Raw genomic sequence first — 24,863 nt, 5'->3', positions numbered from 1 at the left:
TATCACATTAAAAGACCTCAAGGAACTTGTATGTTTCTAGTTTGTATTTTTTTAATCGCCTCACTTTCAACCAATTGTCAGTTTTTCCTGATGTCACTGGATCTCCTTCAATCAGCCACCAATGGTACTCTAATATAAAAATCAGGACAAGAAAAACGTTAGCAATGTGCCATATCCTCTAAAGAGTAAGCTGACTTTATATATGCTATCTCTCCTACCAAGTGAAGTAGGTTAGATTTTACTTATGTTTACTTTCTTCTGGATGAGAAGCTGTATTTTAGATATTAAAGGTTGCCAACAATCTGTCAAGTAAGTAGAATAGGGATTGAAAAGGAACAGCTCTCAGGGGCCCAGAATCAATGAAGAGGACCAGCTGTGTGGAGTAGGCCCTATCTGGAGGAGACAGTAGCTACTCAACTGTAGGTTATTTTTCTCAAGCAAAAATACATTTCTAGCACTGCCCAATATTCTATTTTCTGAAAGATGAGACATGCAGATTTTTGTGTAAAATCTGACAACTTTAAATGTTAACTAGAGGAATACGGCAGTGGTTAAAGGACCAAAGAAGTCTGCTGGCTGCCAGTTTGTGGCCAGTGAAAGAGAACTATACTGTAAAGATTCTCATTTGTACTGAAACATATAAAACTCTAGGCCCTAAATTCACATCATCCCTTTAGAGAAGTTATTTTCTCACTGCATATTTGGACTACTCAGCCAGACTAGAACTGAAACATTTCTCCTACTCTGATTCTGTAATGACAACATTCTATATTGGCTTTACTTAATAAACACATCTGCCACTACCCACATACAGCAAAGGATGGCTAATTTATTTAACAGAGTAGAACCCAGGAGTGCAAACATGAATATATCAATTACCAAGTGGATGCTTGGTAATTACTTCTTGCTTCTAAGCATGAGTTCTGCTTCTTGCTACTTCTTGCTTCTGAGCATGAGTTCTATGAGAAATTTCCCATTCTTTCTAAACATACCACATTCCCTGATCCAATCACATTTGATAAATTATATGACATCTGAGAAGCAAAGAAACTGAAGAGCATTCAAATACTACTGGAAAATTAGCATGCCAGATATTTGTAGAGTATTTCCTGGTACTATTCAGAAACATTATATAAACTAATCATCAACATATCCTTGCCAAATAGATAGGATTTTTTTCCTCCATTTTGTACATAAGGAAATGAGAGTCAGAAAATGGAATGAGTTGGCCAATATAAGAAAAGGGTAGCAAAAACAGAATTCAAATTTTGATTTGAACTCTTGGTCAGTGTTCTTTTCACTACCTCAACATTTCTCTTAAAGGTTTATGCTAGTGAAATGGCTTGTGAAAAAGGGTAAACAAATGGGGAGGACAAGAAGTGACAAAATAATAACATAACACCTCAATTACCCAGCACCCAGATTTATTATGCCCTCAATTATTCAGCGTAATAGCTAACCTGGAATTCAGCATAGAAAATTTGAAAACTGTCACCAACCCCAAAAGTAATAATCCCAGTGAGGTCTAGTTTATGTTTATAGTTGCAAAAATGCAACATGGCACTGAAAGAATTAGCAATAACATCCTGAGTAACCACAGACTGTTGGTGTTTCCCCATGTATAAGTAATAATCAGTGGATTCATCTTGTGGAGGGGAGGGTGGATGTAAATATTACAGTCCACAATAGAAGGCAAGAAGAATGGATCATTAAAATTTCCCTGAGGTCCTACTCTGAAGGTTAACATAAATTGCTCAATAATTTCAACCTGGCCAGTTTCTCTCCAGCAATAAAGAATATCAAACCAAGTAGCTGGTTTACATGGTATGCAATTTTTGAAATCCAGTGAGCTGTTCATACTATGAGAGGCAAAAAAAAATAAGAGTGATTAGAGTCACAGCACATTCACTTTCCTATGTCACACTCACTCTAGGGCACAACCTTACTGAAGTGAAATGCACGATGGATAGAACCTCTCACATATATTGGATTTGTCATTCTTTTTCCCTTTCAGGAGCAAGCTCCTATATACATTTACATAAAGAAATGTTCAGATTATGAGAATCCATTATATCACATAAAATAGTCCTAACAATGTCACAAAGTAATAAGTTAATGGAAGTAAAATAAGCATACTACAGCTGTTGATAAAACTGAGCTAATTATTCCAAAAACATTTTAGGCCACTGAACAAATAAATACTGATTAACTTAGGAAAAACAATAATGTTGCTAAAAGAATTTTAAAATAAGAACAAGTAAAAACACAATTTTGGGGCAAGGCAGCAATTTTAAACTGTTAAATCATGTAAATATAGAACTTATATACTACCTTCATGAAAATTTGTAAGTCAAAAAAGAACATGAAGAATATATGTTCTAGAATACTTCTCAAACTGAATTCCATAGTCCCTTAGCGCCTGGATGTCTACAATTAAGTGACCTAGATCCTGACACTAATAATAAGATCATAATTGTCATACATGATCTGGTTTCAAACCTTTATTTTCATCGTAACAGCCTAATTGTTCTCATTTTATTAAGAAAATTAATAAGTAAATGTTATAATTTTACATTATAAAATAATTACACAATAATAAAATACCATACATATATCCCTTTAATATTCTGGGGTCCTTCATAAGAATTTAAGGTGCAAAAAGTTGCTGTCTTTTAAAAGTTTCTGTATTTAGAAAGATCAAAACTTACTGTTCTATGTCATATTAGTCAGGGATATATTCATAATACTCTATTGACAAAGCTAGAGGAATGCACAATACTATTTAGAAAAAATTTTATTAAGTACTGCGATTCAAACATCAGTGCTTTAATTATAACTAACTGTTCTGCTATCTGAAATAATATGTGACTAAAAATTTCATTCTCCTACTTTCTGGGTCACTATGGACTTACAATATCTCAATAAACTTTTCTATTGATACTTCAGAACAATGTTAAGAAAGCTTTTTGAAAATTTTGAAACTAAATTTACAAAATTATTGAGTCATTACTTTTAAATATATCACAGATTTTAACTAAGATAAGGTGGACATCAACAGTTCATATCACTTAACTAAAAAACCGAGATTTACTTCAGCCCTGTTGTATAAGCATACATTAGATACAAAGAAAAAGGGTATCCAGACCTAGAAGATGTGAATTATTTCTAAATTCAAAATCTGAATCTGAATGCCAATTTAAGCAAAAAATAGTTAGGATGAAAAGTTAGCCCCATCAAAAATGTGAAAGAATTGGATGGCTGGGAGGAGGCAGCATAATCAGAAAGAAATGAAACCCAGTTAAAAAAAAAAAAAAAAAAAATCTAACAATGTTAAAAATTTATTTTTGTAACTGTGATTTACATCCAGAGAATTAACATTCTTCCCAAAAAGCTATCAAACAATACCTCCAAAACACACACACACACACACACACACACACACCCCCAGAAAAATCACAATCTTCATGCAAAACACGGCTTACTTATGGCTTCTTTTTAAAAAAATCTACTGAGATAATATATTGTTTTTAATTTCTACAAATAAATATCAAGCAAACTAAAATATCCAACATAAAAGGAACATTAAGTTAATCAGGGCCAGAAAAGCACTACTGTGGTGATCAATTGTTCTGGCAATGTCAGAACATAAGACGGTGAGAAATTACAGGAATTTAACCTTTGACCTCACCATCCTATGTACTGTTTCCATAACAGAGGCTTCAATGTTCTATCAGCAAACATTTCAACTTCTTAGCAAGCAAGCTCTTAGTTCGCCTTCCTATATAAACTTAGTAAAATTCAAATGTTTTTTAATTAAAATGTTCAGAGATAAAGAGTAATGTGGTTCTTACCTCTGGTCCTGATGCATGTGACAAATCTCCTCAGTGGCATAGTAGCTGCCTAAGCAGCTACAAAGACTAGGTTAGCAGCCATTTTGAGACAGCTGCACTGTCTCAGTTGCACTAAAGTGTAATTAAGATGGCTCCAGTGTGCACTCAAGAACTCACACAGTGGAAACTCAGCTATGTATCAAACAAAGCCCCTCCCACTTTGTCAGCCTGCAGGAAACTGAACACTGACAACAGCTAATGCATATACTGCAACAAACAATGCAGCTACTCACAACACAGCAAACAGAGAAGGCAGCAAGCCAGTTTTGTAACATAATGCCTGTGAATCCCGACTTGCAATACAGAGTTTGGGCACATCCTGATCCCAGACAGCTTGAAGTCCATGCCACATATTAGCAGTTACAGAGATAGAGCCAAATCACACACAGCAAACATCAGGGAATTTGCTTGAAAGAAAGCCTCCATTTCAGTCCAGAAAAAAAAAAAAGTCAAACTATGCTCAAGGTCCTTTTTTTTTTTTTTACTCTTTTATAGTACTTTTTACATGAAAAGAGTGCCAATTTTTATAATTTCTAGAAAGTTAAGTTGTTTAAATCCTGATAATCAATTTCCATTTATAGAAGGCTAATTAAAGGTTTTTCCCACAGAATCTAAGCCCCAAAGTGCTCAAATCTAGCCGAATGGTTAAAGCTTGCAATCAAATTATTGAATCTTGACAATAATTTTAAATAACTGCTGGGGAAGACTAGAGACATTAGAGCTATAGTGGCAACAAAGCTTATTTTGAGTAATCTGCCATAAAGATAAAAAACAATTTCTTCTCTTCTGTAGTCCAGATGGTCACAAAGACATCTCCAGGTGAGTGGTTGGTCCCAGGGCAAATTAAATTTCATGCCACGGCTCAGACCTCCCAACATTCTGACATGGGTGAAAAGCAAATAAAATAAAGAATGTAGACACCCCCGGGGGAAAAAACAAATAGGAAGAACAAAAGAGTAAAATTCAGTCTGAAAGTGGGTGTATTAAGAAGACAAATTTGTTTTAACAGTAACCAACCATCAAGAGAAGGACAAAAGCACAGAAAGAACCTGTTTGCTTGATAGCTCACATCAGCTAGGAAATCCATCTTTTCCTTTTGTCTTACTTGGTTTACCATCCTAAAATTTAGCTGCCTTGTGCTATTTTGTCTCTATCCACCACTAGATGTAGGTATTTATTAAAACACATTAAGGGTGTAAGGGGGTGGTAGGGGTATAGCAAAACGGAGATTGGCCCCATAAATTGATGATTGTTCAAGCTGAGTGATGGGCACATGGAGCTCATTATTTCATTCTATTTCTGTATATATTTGACATTTTTCCATAATAAAAGTTAAAAAAAAAATACTCAGCTTTTCAAGTCTTTATTTATTCTCCCTGAGGTAAACCAGATAACGTAAACTGCTTTAAGTACTGTATGAGGGGAAAAAAAGTTTATAGTTGATCTAAGCCATATTAATTTTTCAAAAATATAATGGATTCTCTGAGGGTGGCTTGAATCTATTTGTTAAAAGCAAGAGGTAAACTGGGAAAGATTCGAACAGGATAGACATTACTGGAGCACTAGAATGTGGCTAAGGTTAACGGAGAGACAACCAACCAAAACATTTAGAGCTGCCTGATGCAGAGCAGGTGATATTCAAAAAGCAGATTCTTTCGGAAGCCTGTTCCACAAAGGTTTAAATTATGTAATATACCTTCAAACGTGTGATGCTCCCCACACCTCCCTCAGCCTCCCCCGTCTCGCCAGACACCTTCCAATGTAAATACTAAATACTTTTTTCTCAGTCTAAGCTTTCCCGGGCAAGCTAAGATGCTGGCTATTGGCTATGAGATCTACCTTTTCACCCAATTTAGACTTCACAATAAGAGACATAATCTAAGTTCCCTCCTTATACCAATCCTCCTTCAGCCACTACAATCATTTTACTACTAATTTACTATATCCTCTCTATTATCCCAAGGCACGTAAGTCAAATCAATATAATGATTGCCTATTTCATGCAAGGGGCTTTAGAAGACAAAGGAGTAGGGAAGTCCATTAATGTAAATCAAGCCTTCATATACGTTTTTATACACATTGTTTAAACTAATTCTCACATTAACCCTACAAGATAGGTTTTATCTCCAATTCGTGATCGAGGAAACATGCTCAGAAATTAAATAACTTCACGGAAGTGCTGATAGCTAAGATACATCCTAGACTACACTCACCCCAAGCCTACTGGAGCTTTGTCTGTCCCTTCCCACGCTGGTTCTGTTTCTGTGCATCACGGAAACAGCTTAGGAAAGAATAACGGTTAGGCTGTTAGTCAGGTAAGCGGTGTCACTGCCAATGTTTCATTCACTCTTTATCCCAAAGAGACTATCCCGGTTCACCCAATAAACCCTACTCATGATTCAACCTAAATTATCTTATCACTGACAATCTCTTCCTTGCTCTCCTTTCCCCTTACTATGCCCAACCCACAAACCAGGTGTACTTGCTCTCTAAAGGTCTTTTATATATACCACCATTACACTTAGCATATTTCATTATTTATATCTTTATATATGAGTTCTTAAAGGACAGAAACAACTTAATTCACTTTCCACTCACTTTCATAGTGTGAAAGAGTATTTATTTGCTCAATAGATGGTGAGTTGAAAGTAATTCCCTGTGTTTGCATTTCTACCACAAAAATCTCCGAAAATTCTACATCCTTAGGAACCTTCATTTTTAGGATCTCAACTCTTACTTTCCAGCAAGAAGAAGAAGTCAGCTAAGTTTTTAGTCTTGACCTAAACAGCTCTGTACTTCAAAACCCAACGTGGAAAAAAATACCTTTTGCAGGGCATTTTTCAGTTTTTAAAGTGTTTTTAGAGGCACTACAATAGGAGCTAATATGTGTTAGAATAAAGTCTGAAAAATGTCTATAAAAATTATAGAAATATATTATTTACTTTAAAAAGTTTTTAACATTACTAAGAAAGAGTACAGCTTGATTATATAATGTCATAGATTAAAAGAAATTTGTTTTTGGAAGGGTTAGTCAGTAAACCCAATCATTGCTTATTTGTGAAAGCAAACACATTTGGAAGGCATTTCTAATGTAAGGTAAACATCTCCATGATTACTCAATGTTTTACCTCTTCCTAAATAAAACTAGCCCTTTTCATATAATTTTTTCATTTCACTCTTACAATGACCATGTAAAATAACAGTGCTATAATCTCAAATTTTTCACGACCAGAGAATGTAATCATTTGCCAGGGGTCACACAAGTAGTAATGAAAAAGAACTATAGGAGAATTAAGTTTAGTCAACTACTACACTTTTTATATATCATATATCACACTATTAGAAAACTCTGGGGCTTCCCTGGTGGCGCAGTGGTTAAGAACCCGCCTGCCAATGCAGGGAACATGGGTTTGAGCCCTGGTCCGGGAAGATCCCACATGCCACAGAGCAACTAAGGCCAGGCACCACAACTACTGAGCCTGCGAGCCACAACTGCTGAAGTCCACGTGCCCTAGAGCCCGTGCTCCACAAGGAGAGAAACCACCACAGTGAGAAGCCCGCACACAACAAAGAGTAGCCCCCACTTGGAGCAACTTGAGAAAGCCTGCGCTCAGCAACGAAGACCCAATGCAACCAAAAATAAATAAATAAATAAATAAATTTTTTAAAAAAGAGAAAAAAAACTTTGTACATGCAGAATATTGAAAATTCCATGGAACCTAAATAAATGGTTTCAGTGTATTAAGTAGAAAGTAAATACACTTTTCATTAGTTAATACACTTTAATTACACAAGTTACTATCAACATTTTATATATATATATATATATAAAGAGAAAAGGAACATTAGAAGGTTACTAAGATGATAAACTGAAAACACCTAACTTCACTCCCTCAAATCCCACTAAAACTACAGTGGAGGTATTTTTTGAAGGCATAAATCCTCAAGAACAAAGAGAAAAGTAAAAGGGACAATAGCTACATGATTTGCAGAGCTGGAAAATAAGCAGAACCACTGGTAACTAAGTCAGCAGTTCCCAAAACACTATATTCTAAGCTGCATTGGGGATAAATTAAGAACCAGTTTGATTTACATGGCAGAAACTTCAAAAGACATAGAAACTAGAAGAACTAAGCACTTTGGAAATTGGGGTGAAGGGAGCAAATAGTAGGATTGTATGACTAAAAAAGAGAATACCAGTGAAAGCTGTTTGTGAAGCAGTAAGATACCCTAAATGTCCCTCATCACATTCCACTGAATGCCTGCTCTCCCCAATCCTAGCAGAGGTCTGAAAACAATATCCACAGTTAAAAATGAGAGTAGCATACCAAAAAGACGGACTGAGTACTCACTGAAGAGAATCCAATCCTCTTCCTCCATTAATCTCCCAGAATGCTAGCAATCCGATCCTTACTATGTATGAAAATGTAAGACTACTCTCTGAGGGTAGTTAACAAGCACAAGACACAAGGCCTTAAGGTCTTGGGAGCTCTCCAAAAACAGCCCACCCAGATCAGCCTCTATAATGAAGTCCAAAACTGACAAATTTAGATATGCTAATCAACTTTTTACTCTTCCACAACATATTATATACAGTCAGGCAAGGAAGAGAAAGGCAACTAAGAAAAGTCTAAGAGTCTAAGATGGAAGACAGAAATAAAAAAAAAACACAAAGCAACAGACTACACAGGGAGAAAACTTCAAAAATAAATTAATATCTATATATATCAAAAGATGCTGCATTCATTTGTCAAGAATAGAATACTACAGGCAAGGATTACAAAACAGAAACTAGGAATATGATAGTAAAAAATGAAAAACTCAATAAAAGGACCTGATGATAAGAAATCTACCTGAGGGCTTCCCTGGTGGCGCAGTGGTTGAGAGTCCGCCTGCCGATGCAGGGGACACGGGTTCGTGCCCCGGTCCGGGAAGATCCCACATGCTGCAGAGTGGCTAGGCCCATGAGCCATGGCCGCTAAGCCTGCACGTCCGGAGCCTGTGCTCCGCAACGGGAGAGGCCACAACAGTGAGAGGCCCGCGTACCGCGAAAAAAAAAAAAAAAAACTACCTGAGCAAAACGACAAAGCTGTAAACAAGAGAGAGAAGAAAATTTGAGTATCCATCCAAAAATTCACATTGGAATGATAGAATGGCAGAGAATATCACCAATGAAATCATTTAAGAAAAATTCCAGGACTGAAAGGCAACAGCTGCTAAATTGAAAGGGCCTGATGAATTCCAGCAAACAATAATAAATAGATCCATATGAAGGAATTAAAGTGAAATTTCGGAACACCTGGAAACTAATAACAGATTCTACATGCTTCCATTGAGGGAAAAAGTCAAAAATAAGCACGGCTTCAGATTTCTCACTAGTAACAGAAGCAAAAAGCTAATGGAGCAGTGCCTTTAAAATTCTAAAGAAAAATGATTTCCAACCTAGCTTTGTATACCTAGCCAAACTATCAATCAAGCATTAAAATATAAAATGACAATTTTCAGACACACATAAGTCTCAAAGAACATATCTCCTATATATTCTTTCTCAAAAAGCTACTAGAGAATGTGGTCCACTCCCCCTAATGACAGAATAAGTCAATAAAAAGACATAGCACATGGAAAACAAAGGTCCTACACAGAAGAGGGGTGAGAGAAATCCCCACAATGGTGAATAAAATTCTAAGGATGAAAGCGGTATACCAGATATAGAAAGCAAGTAGGCTAGCCTGGAAAAATGAAAATCAAGAAACAAAAATGAGTCATGATCCTTGCTGCCACTGTACCTGAGGCGGACAAAAAGTGTCTTCTAAATAAACATTAAAAAATCCTTAGTAAAGGATTGTACCAAATCATCTCAACTATTACTATTACATGGATGAGATTCATGGATACAGGCATCCTGGTATAAAATTACCTTCACGGATGGACCTCTGTCATAACTGTATCAAGAGAATGAGTCATGATTTCCATAATTCTGTTATAGTTCAGGGCAGACAACTTTGTGTAAGTAGATTACTTAACTCTAGATCAGGAGGATAAGAATTATTTAGGACTAAATGAAATGATTTAATTGTGGTTAACATTTTCTTTTTAATGGTCATATAAGAAAAATACTTTCTTCTTAATCTACCTTTAACCCTCAATTTAAGATATATTTTGTATAAATAGTAATTTAAATAGTATCTTGATCCAATACCCTCAGAATTCCGGGGGGGGGGGGCGGCAGAATATCCTATGAAAGACCTTACTACAGGTTTTAAGTTAATAATCTATGAGAATATTTTAAGAACAATTCTATAAAAAAATACTGAATATATTGATTGGCCTTGTTTAAAAACTACTTAGAAGAATGATTAAATCTTGTATAAAGTATCATAACTGAGTCTCTCTACTTTTTATGAACCCACTTACATAGTTTCAATGAGAATCTGTTTTCCTTCCTTTCAGAATAAAATGGATAAATCAAATTTGTAACCATGACCACAGAAAAATGCAACGTTTAAAAACAAATCTCTTTTAATTAGCTATGACAGGGAACAAGGACTGCATCTCAAATGTAGAAATGATGCCTTCTAGGTCTTCACAGGAAATCAATACAGTATCTCTTTCATAACTTATGGATTCCCAGCTTTAAGAGGAATAAAGAATATCACTTCCTGACAGACAAGGAACACTGACAAATGTGGGACTCTTAGAGAACCATGATACCATACAGTTTTAAGTAATGCAGGCAAAATTTCATTGAGATAAATTAAATGGCTCTTGGTTCCTAATCTTGTAATCAAGCAAATAAATAAGTAAATTATTATGCTTTATAAAACTAGATAGAACTTAACTCTTATATCAAATGGACATAGTTTTGTTAAGCAGACAAAGAGAAGCCTTTCTATGCTTAACAATACGTCATTAGTTCAAAAAATGAGTCAAACAAAACATCGAAATAAAGAATCAGAAAATTATTAAACAAACTTATATGATCAAATCTGTACCTTAAGGGGCAGAAACTTGGCCACGGGAAGGGTTATGGAAGAAAACTGACACTTTGTTTTGCCTCAATTTTAAGTGAGCATGCCCAGCAAGTTCCATAGCTGAAGGGTAAAAAAGGGGTGAGGGATCACCCTGCACCCTAAAATTACAAAAAGAAAACAGGATAATTCTATGTGGATCTAGCTCCCAAAATAAATGACTTCATCTCTAACTTTGGCAATAATGACAGTCTGAAGAATTATGACAAACCTTGCAGATAAATAATTAATGTGAGAAAATGGCTGCTTTTTCACCATGATGAGGCTCAGAGACTTAGTAATCTTTGAGGGGTTTTTATTCTTAAATACTCTGGTGGTGTTTTTTGTTTTTGTTTTAATTTAACGAATAAGTCCTAAAGCTGGACTCTCTCACAAACCTTTGCAAATAAACTACGTTTCTAAATTCATATTTTTCCTACTAGTAAGGGGCATGATTAAACCTACTTTTCTAAGTTGCTTTTTAAATGTATATAAGTTCTAACTCCAGTAAGGAAGAATACTGTCATTTTCCATATATCTCCTTGTACTGCAGGGCTCCCTAAAGCTTCACGTAGCTGCCTCTTAGTAAATATTCATGTCTTACTAATAGATTCATCAATTGGTTGAAGTCAGAGATGAAAAGTGTGTCAGGAACAAATGCTAACATTTTATATAATTAATCTCATTTAATCTCTCAAAATAAGCCTACCAGGTAGGTGGTATCACCATTTTATATGTAAGAAATACTGCTGGGAAACACAAATTGGCCAGGTTCCAATACAAAATTACTATACTTTCCACTTCATGATATTACTAACTGGTTTTAGGAAAATTCTTTGTCTTCTCTTTTGTTCTTTCTTTTTCTTCTGTCAATTTGCTTGCATATTTTTAATCTGCCAACGATTATATCACTTAAAATACGTTTGATGGAGAAGAGAATTACACAACTCAAAATAATTATGTCATTCCATCTTTTCATCAAACCCTTATTAATTTCATACATATGTCCTTCAGAACTATATTTTAGAAACTTCTTATTAATAGGTAAGCAATGGTGTTTTTTAAATTTTTTCTATTTCTTAATGAATGGGATTGAGGAATTTTTTCCAAGTTATTTTACTATTTATAATTTTCCAGATGCAAAGTACCTGTCAAATCTTTTGACAATTTACCCAGTGGATGCTTGCTTAAGTAAACTTCATGGTTAATTATTTTAAAACAACAACAACTAAAAGTTCTGACGTGTAGATTATCATGCATTAAATGAAAGGAGCTAGAACATCTTACCCTTTTTTTTTTTGCACCTAAAACAAAGGGGTTCTATTCTTTCAATAAGCAAATATTTATTGAATATTAAGGTAGGTATTGTGGAACGCAATTTTATACTTTTATTAGCAGTCTTATTATACCTAATTAGAAAGGGTTTGTCCTTAAAATGCGACATTTGCCAGATACATCGGTAAGATAAAATTCCTAACTGCAGGAAGCTTATAAAGTACTACACAAATAACTATAAACATAAAAGTTGAAAGGAATAAATGCCTTTAAAAGAGATACAAAGTAAAAAGAGAAATTAGAGAACTTCCAGCTGAGGATAACAATATCCTTTATTAGGTACATTATGTAGGCACCATGGCATCAATGATTTTTTATTTACAAAAATCAAGGATTTATATCAGAATATGTTCTCCTAAACGTAATACTTTCTTTCCCACCTCTGAGATTTTGAATACCCTCTTTATTCCCTTTACTAAGAATATCCTTGTAATTCTTCTTTTAAAATACAACTCTTCTGGGATTTCCCTGGTGGTCCAGTGGTAAGACTCTAAGCTCCCAATGCCGGGGGTCCAGGTTTGATCCCTGGTCAGGGAACTAGATCCCACATGCCGCAACTGAAGATCCCACGTGCCGCAACAGAGACCCAGTGCAGCCAAATAAATAAATAATTTTTTTTTTAATTTTTTAAATACAACTCTTCTAAGTTTTCCTTGACCTCCCCCCAACAGAGTCCCACTTTCTGTGCCTTACACAGATATCTATTGTGTTACACTTATCATCTACAAAGAGCTGTTTTTAATTAGTTACTTATTACTTACTTATCAGATAAGTTTTACTTGTAAGCAAAGAATTTATGACCACAGTTAGTTTTTACCTGTGTATATTACAAGGCCCTCAAAAATCACATTTTCCATCTTGAGAAATCATAAACTCAACTTTGAAACTAAAAGAAGCAGTTCAAACAATTGTCAGAGTTTACCTACAGTCCTTCATCCTTTTAAAGTAAGTTAACTGGCAAGATTCAAAGATAGTACACTGAATTCTTGCAAAACTAATCATGATTTAATGTTTTCAAAAGCAAGCAGAAAGAGGAAAAACTCTGCCTAATAAGGTAAATATTTATAGTAACTACAATCTGTCAGGAATCATGATTACAAAGCTCTCAAAATTCCATTTTAAAGGAAGATATATAGTTACAACTGGATCTAATTCTTAAAACAGAAAACCAGTTTTCAATATCAAATTATGAATTAATTAGAGACCACTTCTCCAGCTGCCTCTAGTAGCAGAAAAGGCTAACTGTTCTCTAATACCCATTTCTCTCCTTCTTTTATAAAATTTTCTAATTTTAGCTGAACACATGGTTGTCCAGCCAGATACTACATTTCCCAGCTAAGTATGTTCCAGTGATTAAATTCTCACCCATAACACATGAATCTAAATGATAGTACTACTTCCAGATGAGGCTCTCAAAACAATGAGCGTGCACTCCCATTGTTCTTTCTCCCTTGCCCCTGGCTGGTGAAAGCAGCCATGTTCAACCCAGAAACCATGTTCAACATATGGAAACCATACATTAAGCCAAAGCCACTTACAAACCTGAAGAGTTTTCCTCTGTATTATTACACAAGAGAAATAAACATCATCCTTAACAGTAACAGAGTGTCTCAGAGCAGTTTAGCCTTTACTGTAATCCAATCAGCTCCTGACATTGACTACCTAAAAGGAAATAAAAGAAGTTCAAAAACAGTCTCTTTTCCATACTCTTCCCCATTTCTTCCTTCTCTTGAGACATTTAATCTAATAATGGTAACAGGTCAGGTACACTCCTAAGCTGGCAAGTCTTAGTTGCAAATGAGCTGAAGCAGTCAAGTCATTCGTTATTGTTTCACCAAAATCTTTTTCTTTTGCTCCTGGTCCTCAGAACAGCAGAAACTCTTCCTACCTTCTAAGTTTACCTTTCCACAAAATGGAAGACATCATCTTGGACAATTACTGGCTCAAGGAGAGATCCTTTTACAGCCCTGTCAGTTCTCAGAACCACTATTCCAACATACAATTCAAGTTCCTTATTAGAATGTAAAAGTGCCATACACATAATTCCTGGGTACCTACCAAGACAATAGTTCCCAAAGTAACACAGGGCTACACAAACAACAAAGAAAGGGAGAAAGGATTATACGGTTTGACATAATAACACTACTACCTCACATCATCATCATAAAAAGGGGTCTCTCTCCCAAACTAAAGGGAATATATCTAGTTATTCCTAGTTACTAGAACTATAACTGATAATTGTTATTTTGTATAACAAAAAGTAACACAAAATTCTTAATAATATTCTAAACAATGAAAAATTGCAGACATGAATAAGTGAATATTTCTGATGGTAAAGTTAATATTTCTGATGGTAAAGGTCATCTTCATTTCCCAGACATTCATGTTTACATAGGTCCAATTATAAAGACTCTCAGGAAGATAGTATCAACTGTACCCTTAGGCCTGCCACATTTTTTGGAAGGTGACCAAGGAGATGCCCGGGTCATTCTCTTAAAGACTCAAAAACCCAAAGATCAAAATTCAAAACTGAAAATGTTCACACTGTATAAATAAACACTAGCGCCCTGGTTTTCTCACTTTGCAGCACTTAAAAAACTGGAAATGCTGCCCAGCAATCATAGTGTCTCCAATACAAGATGGATTCCACCATACAACTTGAAGCATATATAAACAGTTTAATTTTGTGGAATTCACTTCTGTTTTGAAAAAAGTAAAATAACAGAAAAAAATCACTGAATTCCTCTGCAGATTGCATGACAATCTAAGAACATTGAGAAGTAATTTTTAGTCTTGGACTCTCTAAAGAACATAACAAGATCAAATGGGCAAGGATTTTTAAAAAAAGAAGCTCCACTAATGGATAGGTAGTTTCTAGATACTATAAGAAACTAACAAGGACAATGCTCCCCAGAGCTACTTGATATTTTTTGTAATCTACTGTTAAAATATCGCCTTATTTTTATTTATAATGCCCTACAGCTGTTAGGAACTCAAAAGCAAGAACTTTACTCTCAAACTTCTTTCTACATGTGACTCCTTTGAAAAACCTGGTATGATAATGTATGAATTTTCCATATACCTCAAAACTTAAAAACAAAAAGTATAATAGAAATCTTTCTAAACCAAATCATACACCTCTTTGTCTTCTTGAACAAATTTAGCATAATTAAATATTCCTATAATTCAGAATCATAATAAGATCATCTATTACCATAATGAACGTGCTATAAATAATGTGTCTTTAAGAATAACAATTCCCAAATTAAGTAACCTCAAAACTAAGTTTTTTAATTCTTGTTCTAACACTTGGAATCTGACAGCTCTTCTCTATCAAGATGCCAGCCATCTCTTCTTGCCCCTATCAATATGCATTTTTCTAGTAGCATTTCTCCTGTCCCTAATTATTATACTCTGAAAACACTGATACCACAATACATCAGAAGTATGAAAAGTTCTCAGGTAAGGGCAAAGGTCATACACAAAAAAATTAAAAAATGCAAACTGCTATAAGTGGATTTGCTTGAAAAATATCCAAAGACAAAATTTTTTCATTAGAAAGAAAATGCTGAAGAAAAGCCAATAATATCTTAACACAATTTCTACCTATTTCCTAGAGTTATTTTTATAAAGCCAATAATATTTTACCATTTGATTTCTATCTTTAACTTCCTTGATTTCTTCTTTACATGCAACCACCAATTTTTCAAGTTTAACTATATTCAACAAAAATATTTTTACAATAATCTGACATTCTTTCCTGTACCTAATATAAAAATAATTTTTAAAAAGTAGGATTACAACTAAAATACACTATCAATCAAGATTATACTTTTCACTGCAATCAGCACAAAGAATAGATTTAATAGAGAATGAATGTATACTAATACTTAGGGAAACATCCTTAGGAGAGGAATATTTAATGTTACCGAAAGAGACTAAAATGAAAATTTTTTACCTCAATTATATATTATTTATTAGGCTCCACACTGGCCAAAAAATGAATCAGATAACTTTTCAAATTTTCTCTGTTTAAAAAAAAAAAAGGTCGGGCTTCCCTAGTGGCACAGTGGTTAAGAATCCACCTGCCAGAAGACCTAAATACACATTTCTCCAAAGAAGATATACAGATTTCCAACAAACACATGAAAGAATGCTCAACATCACTAATCATTAGAGAAATGCAAATCAAAACTACAATGAGATATCATCTCACACCAGTCAGAATGGCCATCATCAAAAAATCTACAAACAATAAACACTGGAGAGGGTGTGAAGAAAAGGGAACCCTCTTGCACTGTTGGTGGGAATGTAAATTGATACAGCCACTATGGAGAACAGTATGGAGGTTCCTTAAAAAACTAAAAATAGAACTACCACACGACCCAGCAATCCCACTACTGGGCATATACCCTGAGAAAACCATAATTCAAAAAGAGTCATGTACCACAATGTTCAGCAGCTCTATTTACAATTGTCAGGACATGGAAGCAACCTAAGTGTCCATCAACAGATGCATGGATAAAGAAAATGTGGCACAGATATACAATGGAATATTACTCAGCCATCAAAATAAATGCAATTGAGTTATCTGTAGTGAGGTGGATGGACCCAGAGACTGTCATACAGAGTGAAGTAAGTCGGAAAGAGAAAAACAAATACCGTATGCTAACACATATATATGGAGTCTAAAAAAAAATGGTTCTGAAGAACGTAGGGGCAGGACAGGAATAAAGACACAGGCATAGAGAATGGACTTGAGGACATGGGGAGGGGGAAGGGTAAGCTGTGACAAAGTGAGAGAGAGGCATGGACATATATACACTACCAAATGTAAAACAGATAGCTAGTGGGAAGCAGCCACGTAGCACACAGAGATCAACTCAGTGCTTTGTGACCACCTAGAGGGGTGGGATAGGGAGGGTGGGAGGGAGACGCAAGAAGGAGGAGATATGGGGATATATGTATATGTGTAGCTGATTCAATTTGTTATAAAGCAAAAACCAACACAACATTGTAAAGCAATTATACTCCAATCAAGATGTTAAAAAAAAAGAATCCACCTGCCAATGCAAGGGACACGGGTTCGAGCCCTGGTCCAGGAAGATCCCACATTCCACGAAGCAACTAAGCCCATGCACCACAACTACTGAGCCTGCACTCTAGAGCCAGCAAGCCACAACTACTGAGCCTGCATGCTACAGCTACTGAAGCCCATGCGCCGAGCCCATGCTATGCAAAAAGAGAAGCCACCACAATGAGAAGCCTGTGCACCACAATGAAGAGTAGCCCCCAATCGCCGCAACTAGAGAAAGCCCACACACAGCAACGAAGACCCAACACAGCCAAAAATAAATTAAATAAATAAATTTGGGAAAAAAAAAAAAGGTCTACGTTAAATACACAAGAAAAATTCTGTTTTCAAATACTGTAGAACACTATCCTGGCAACCTATTTTTCTCATTTCTAACTTCATACTTGCACTATTTTCATGATGCTATATTCTAAAGCAGATTAAAACTGGAAATGTTGTCCTATATCCTCTACCATGTCATCCCTATTAACATTATACCATTATAGGAAACCAGTAAGATAACACCTTAATAGAAAGTAACAGTACCACAATTTTTCTCAGAGTTCCTAAAAACAATACATTTTTGTGGGATCTACAGAAAATGCATCATATTCTTGAATTTAAAAAAAAAACTAACAGTATAAAGATGTAAACATACCCTAATTTAGGTTTTATGCAATTCTAAACAAAACTTCAAATAGTTGGTTTTTAAACTTTGCCAAATGTATGTACAAAAGGAGGGAAAATTAGCTTAGAAAATTGTGAAAAGGAATGATATCTACTGCCCCTTCATATATTTATATAGTCTATAGCACTACAGCAAATAAGACAATGCAGTACTGCTATATAAACAAGGCCCAGTTCCAGGGTTGTTAACCTGCTTTTAGATTTTACATTACATATTCTTGTGAGAAGCTGATAAAACTGTAACTCTTTCCCCAGAAAAAAAAAAAGCACATATGTGCACTCAGGAAGACATTAACATTTACCACAGAAAAAGATACACAAAATAACCTCAAACAGCAAAGTCACAAAAAATGAGAAAGTTGCATATATATTAAATATTTAAAAGTTCAATTTCACTAGTTATCAGAAAAAATGCTAACCACCAAATTGATGGTGGTATAGGAAATGCTTTTCAATAAAACTAAGTTTTTATCAGTTTTGTAAATTACTTTAAAAGTCCTTTGTAACAGTAATTTCAAAAAAATATTGAGATGTAGATCATGACTCATGTACAAGGATGTTCACTGCAGCTTTATTTATAATAGAGAAATGGGCAACAAAATGTTCAATAAGGAAAGAAAGATTTAGTAAGTCACAGTACATTCTTATTAAAGACACCAATATTACATAGCCATTTAAAAATATATTTCAAGAACATTTGATTATTTGGGATTTTTCACAAAATAACTATTATGTAATCATTAAAAAAAAATTTCAAAAGAATAATGAAATGGATAAATATCCACAATAAAATACTAAGTTAAAAGGGCAGGAATGAAATTATGATCCAAATGATAAACTAACTGATCAATCAATAAATGGAAATGTCACAAAAATCACCAAAAAAGTGTTTATTTCTAATTAATTTTCAATACTTTCCAAATGTGCTATAGTGAAAAAGATTTTAAATGACTCCCAGTAACTTGGTATTCATCCGGTAACCTAGTCTTAATATTAACTGAAATTCCACAACATGCTTGTTATTGATAGAGTACCAATGAACAAACAGTAGATGTTCAGACAATTCATTAATCTTAGTTTTAAATTTATAGAACTATATTTGCCTTTCTAACAAATGTAACAGCAAAACTGTCCTACCAATACATATTTACATAGTACATTATGTTCTTCAGTGTTTCAAGTGCCTCTTATGATCTTCCACATTAACCTAAGAGGCAATCATTTGTATATGCAAATGAAAACATAAGCTTAAATATATAAACCAAAATATTTCACTTTTTTGGAAGTGCAGAATGAACCATGCCCTATGATCAAAGTTCTTTTCTTAACCTAACACATACACACAGACATAGACGTAGATACAGAAAATACAATGTATTTCCAACTCTACAACACCTGAAATAATGTCTGGAGGGTGGAGGCGGTGTGCTGGGTAATTACCCTGGAAGCATAAAAGGGAAAAGATTACACAACTGCCCTCTAAATATATTTCTCTGTAGAAGACTTCAGGGGTTCAAAAATTATATCAACAAATTTTCTGTTGAGAAAAAAAGAATTATTCCCATCACTTCATTCTATCTCCTTTGTGATGTCATTTTTTAAAACTCCACCAACCAAAAGTACTCCCTTCAATTACATCTATTTGATACTTAACCGTTCTTGTAGGCAATAAAGTCCCTAAACCAACCAAGATTATAAAGCAATAGCCACTTCTTCATCTGACAAGTGACTGACTTAAACTCAGAGTTACATAACCAACCAAGAAAACAACTGTTGTGTATACAAACCACAGATGAAATTTATGACAACCATTTACAAGTTTTCAGCCCAGTAAGAAATAATTTACACAATGGTAGAATTATATCAAATCGTATAAAACTTCTCCCAGAGGTTTATATAAGATTTAAATATAGTGACACTACCATTTTAAAGTAAAATAATCAGTAACATACTTATAACTACTTTAAGAAACTAAAACCAGGAACATACAATTTTTAAAAATCTAACACAATTGTATCTTACACACATGTATATATGGCAGTTTGTTTTTTTTTAATCAACTGATTTATCAATAATTCACAATTTCCTCATAAAGGCCTCAGTGTAGTTGGGAGTTCTTTGTAGAATTCTTTATCAGAAAAATTTACCAAGTTTAAGTACTATACTTTATATATCATTACAAACAAAATGGTAAGGAAATGATTAATTTTAAAAGTCAAGGTACCAAAAATAATCTAACTGAAGCAGTAATGGACAAGTGATCAGAGACAGAAAAAATGTAAAACTCAAATGCAAGCAAGATCAGAGGCACACACTGATTAAATTAAAACTTCACCGACTGAGGATCAAATATTTTTTTAAAAAATAAATACCCAAGGAGATTGAGATTTCTTTTTAAATGACATTATACAGATTCTTCCAATGCCCCCTCCCCCTCATTTTTCCAAAACTCAAATTGTTTCTAGTTTGAAAACATTCCAACAGAACTGGTAAAGATAGGGTTAAAAATGTATTTGCAAATATGCAGTTCAAATAATTGCACTTCCCGTGAGAACACCACTAGGTGCTGATCTTCCGCTCCCTAAATATAAACTTGAATCCAGCAATACCCTTAAAGTGAAATAAAAATCGAGAACCACAAGGGGACAATCATTTTTACACAAAATTAAGTCCACAGCTTCTCAGAGAATCGGAGAAATACAAGAAAGGAGTTTGAGGTCGGTACGGGAATACAACATAAGAGAAATGTTTTCCATTTAAAATATAGGAATTCGAGCGTAACAAAACGAAACCCCTCAAGAATGAGGAAAATTAAATCTAGAACCCGAATGGCGTCCAACAAGAACATTAGATCTTGAAAATGAATATTGCGCTTGCGCAGCCACCGCCCCGCCAGCTGCACAACTGCAGCTAGAGCCCGACCCCGCAAGATCACGTGCTCCCATGCAGCGCCCGCCCGCAGCTCCGCAACCGCGCAGGCGCAAACACAGCTCCCGCAGTCGCCATAATGCGGTCTTGACTCTAAAGAAATACAATAATAATTTAACAAAATGTGGTTATAATAGACCCTGGGACTCACATATACCTTTCGAGGTGGGAGAGGAGGGAGGGGGAACCAAATTCCTTCCTACAGAGCCGTCCCGCGCCTCCGTCCCCTCCGCTGCAGCCTCAGTCTCGCGCGCTCCAGTCGCCGCGCCGCCGCCGCTGCCGCCGCCGCCGCCGCCTCCGCAGATTCAAAAACAAACCCGCTTCTCCCTTGCACGCGCCGGGGCCGTTATGCAAATTATCGTAGGCGGGGCTCGGCGGTCGTAATATTGGTCACGCCCACCATGCTTTTAGCCAATGGGCTCACGGACTGGCCGTTCCCCATGCAAATCTTCTGGTTTTTTATTTGAATGAGAAAAATTGGCCCCGCCTCCTGCCGTGGAAAAGAGAAGGAAGTCTGAGGTGGTGGCGCTGCGCCTTTCAGTTGCAGTGAGGTGTGTTTTTTGAGTGGAGCCTTGCCCAACCAGTGAGTAGCGCTTTGTGAGCGCCCTCTATGAGCCTCAGGAAGGAAGGAAGGGAGGAAGGGAGGAAGGAAGGAAGGAAGGAAGGAAATAGTTAGGTGAAAGTTAAAGAGCTGAGGTAAGGATTTTCGAAAAAGGCTGGAGTATGTTAGGTTGTTTATCGTTTATATTAAAAAGTCAGAAAATATACTTCAAACTGTGTAAGTCACGAGGGAGTGGCACAAACACATCTTTTCTTTCGGTCCGGTGCCAGAGCAAGCGCTTCCAGTCATATCCTTCCACCTGTTGTATCCCTGTTATTCAGTTTTATTTAGGGAGCCAACCCTTCATGAGGGCCACAGAGTGTAATGAAAAAGGTGCCTCTGTATTTGTTGGGATATCTGGGCTTACGTCCAAGGACTCCTGCTTATGTGCCTGTTCCTTGAAATAAGTGTGTTACTCAGTTTTCTCTTCTCTAAAATGGTGATAATGGCTATAATTCAAATCAGTTGAGAGGGCTAAATGATAGGATAAATATAAGTGTGTTTTGCAAAGCAAAAGCAGCCTAGCAAATATATGGTGAGGTTTGGTTGTCGTTTTTTAACATCATTTCTCCCTTAAATTAATCTATTCGTTCAATATTTATTTAGCAATGCCGGTGTTCCAGACCTATATTAGGTGCCTGTCCTCAAGAAATCTCTACTACAGTGAAGGAGACAGAAAAGTAAACAGGAAATTTTTGTAAGTAATAAGAAATTAGTGCAGGGTGGTTAATACTTATTTCTATAATTTGGGGCTTTCAACTTAGTTGAAATACTGCGTGGCTTTTAGGAGGATCACCTAATCTAGACTTGGAGAATCAGTAATGCCTTCCTAGAAGAAGTAATCTCTAACATGAGAGCTGATTTAATAGATTTCTTGCCTAAAAGCTGGACTTCATTGTGAAAGCAATGAGGAATCACTTAAAAGGTTTTAAGTTAGGAAATAACACAATTAGATTTGCATTGCTTAATTGCTAAGCTTTGTAAAGTCCTTAGCACAGAACATAGTACATGGGTGCTCAATAAATTACAAATAGAGGCTCAGTTATAACAAATTATGTATTGTAATTTATTTAGTACATAGTGCTCAATTATAAAATAGATGATCAGCAAATTATAAATAATATCAATATTTAAAGTTCCATTCTATAAAAAGAGAAATGGGATAGGAATAACAGAGTTCATTAGGTTTCTCTTTGTCTTCTATAAGCAAATAGAAAGGAATCATTTTTATAATAGTTCACTCTCAATTGTCTTGGCTAATGGCAAAGGGAAAGTAATTGAACATGAACTCCAACTGATCAATTTTCTTTCTTGCTCATATTCTAGACTTGCCTCCCTAAAACTCCAGTTAGACAGTTTTATTGTGTTTGAATCTCCTTAAATATCCTCAACCATGTGTTTACAGTCTCTTTAGCTGTCTACCTGCTGGTTAATCTAACCAATCATTCATTGTTTCATTCAACAAGTACAGCCTTTATTATTTATTCACACACTGTTCTAAACATTGGGGATACCCAGAGGAAATGACACTGCCTCTGGTAGGGAAAGAGTCATATATACAGATATACATTATGAGATCATTACTATCATAGAGGTATATACTAAGTATATACTAAGTATAAAAGAAATGTAAAACAAAAGAACCTAAAACTTCCTCTTGGAATATAGGAAAATTTCACAGAACAGGTGATGCTTGATCTGACTTACAATGTAGAACTTAAAGTGGCTGTCAGAATAGGTACAAAAGAAGGAGAATTCAAATTAGGTAAAACAGAAATGCAAAGACACTGAAAAAAGAAAAAGGCATGGCTTCAATTTATAGGTGGGATGATATTCAGAATGTTTATCAATCCTTGTGGTACCAGACACTGGTCCATTAGAATACAAGAAGGTTTGAAGACCCCCTATTTTGTCAAATGTTAATCCTCTAGTTGTAGGATTGTGGAGAACCCAGGGGTTCTTCAGCTGGGCACCAAGACAGACTGGCTGGTAGGAGGGGTATTCACGGTAGGGTGGCTACTTACCAATCAGTACTGAAGGATTTCCATATTTTACCCACCATTGTGGGCTTATTTATATATACAGGCTGAATAGACTTCTAGAAAAAAAGTGCTGGAGTAAAGCAGTATCACAAAAAAAAAAATCCAAAAGCAAAAAGCAAAAAATCCTAAAATAATAAACAGTTTTAAATGAATTTCAGTTGTAGCAATTGAGCAAGGAAAACTGAACTTTTGAAAAACAGTATAAACTTGAAAAAGGAACAACTGAAGTTTCTAAGCACTATAATATGAGACAGTCTAATTTAGTGATTACAAAAATGGGCTCTGAAGATTTACTACCTGAATTAAAAATTTTTTTCTACTTCTTACTTACTGCCTGTTCTAAACTTCTCTAACCAAATGGTTCCAGAAATATCAAATGCACATGAAAAAAATAGCCCTTATCTGGTAAGGTTTTTACAAAGATTAAATTCTGGTAAAACACTTCGAGGAATACTGGGTATATAGTAATACTTTGATAAGTGTTAGCTAATAGTAATCATAGTAATAGTAGTAGTAGTACTTGTCAGAGTAGTAATGGTACAGGCATAGATCAGCTTGAGCAGTTTCTATCTGTACATCCTATACTACCATTAAGAAAGAAAATGAATTAACCATAACCTGATAATTCTTATTATTATCCTACATTTCTCAGAGAAGTTTACTGAGGTGTTAAGTAGGCAGACCTGGGAAAACTTAAGAAATAACTTTCTGGAATAGGAAGTGTGATAAAAAGAATTCTAAGATGATCTCCACCCCTTTGCATTCACACCCTGTATAATCCTCTCCCCTTGACTGTGGACAGAACCCATGACTTACTTCTAACCAATAGAATATGGCAAAGGTGAATGAATTTTTCAGATGTAATTAAGGTCTCATAAAAATTGATTATGGATAACTAAAAGAGAGATTATCTTGGATGGGCCTGACTTAAACTGGAAAAAGCCCTTTAAAAAGGAACTGGGCCTTTCCTGAGGAGAGAGGTTCTCTTTAATGGTTTGATGAAGTAAGCAGCCATGTTGAAGAAGCCCACATGGAAAGTTACTACAAGTGTCCTATAGAATCTTTGGATAGCCTCTAGAACCTGAGGGTGGGCATTAGCCAACAGTGAGCAAAAAAGCCAAGACTCTCAATCATATAGCCATAAGGAAATGAATTCTGCCAACAAACCAAATGAATTTGGAAGTAGATTCTTTACCAGTCAAGCTCTCAGATGAAAATTCAGCCCAAATAACACCTTGATTATAGCCTTATGAGACTCTGAGCAGAGGACCCATCTAAGTCAGACTCAAACTCCTGACC

General features: G+C 35.3%; 1 protein-coding gene across 3 annotated transcripts in view; it reads right to left on the bottom strand.

The window, feature by feature from the left end:
- The window catches only part of ATF7IP (activating transcription factor 7 interacting protein), a 127,758-nt gene extending 106,532 nt beyond the window's left edge, over positions 1-21,226 (bottom strand). For 2 of the 3 annotated variants that reach the window (XM_089920342.1, XM_022577641.2), the window contains exon 1: positions 21,079-21,226. Coding sequence is in view for 1 of the 3 variants with exons in the window: in XM_022577640.3 (XP_022433348.1) it covers positions 3,852-3,868 (17 nt within the window). In the remaining 2 variants the exon portion in view is untranslated. Of the gene's footprint in view, positions 1-3,851; positions 7,362-21,078 lie in introns of those variants that run through there. The other variant, XM_022577640.3, reaches the window with a different exon arrangement.
- Positions 21,227-24,863: the final 3,637 nt, after the last annotated feature.

Source organism: Delphinapterus leucas, chromosome 11, assembly GCF_059928025.1.
Source record: "Delphinapterus leucas isolate spDelLeu-1000000601 "Yukka" chromosome 11, BTC_Dleu_Yukka2, whole genome shotgun sequence".
NCBI classification, from domain to species: domain Eukaryota; kingdom Metazoa; phylum Chordata; class Mammalia; order Artiodactyla; family Monodontidae; genus Delphinapterus; species Delphinapterus leucas.
The sequence above is the reverse complement of the archived record's forward strand: the minus strand, read 5'-3'. Positions and strand labels throughout refer to the sequence as shown.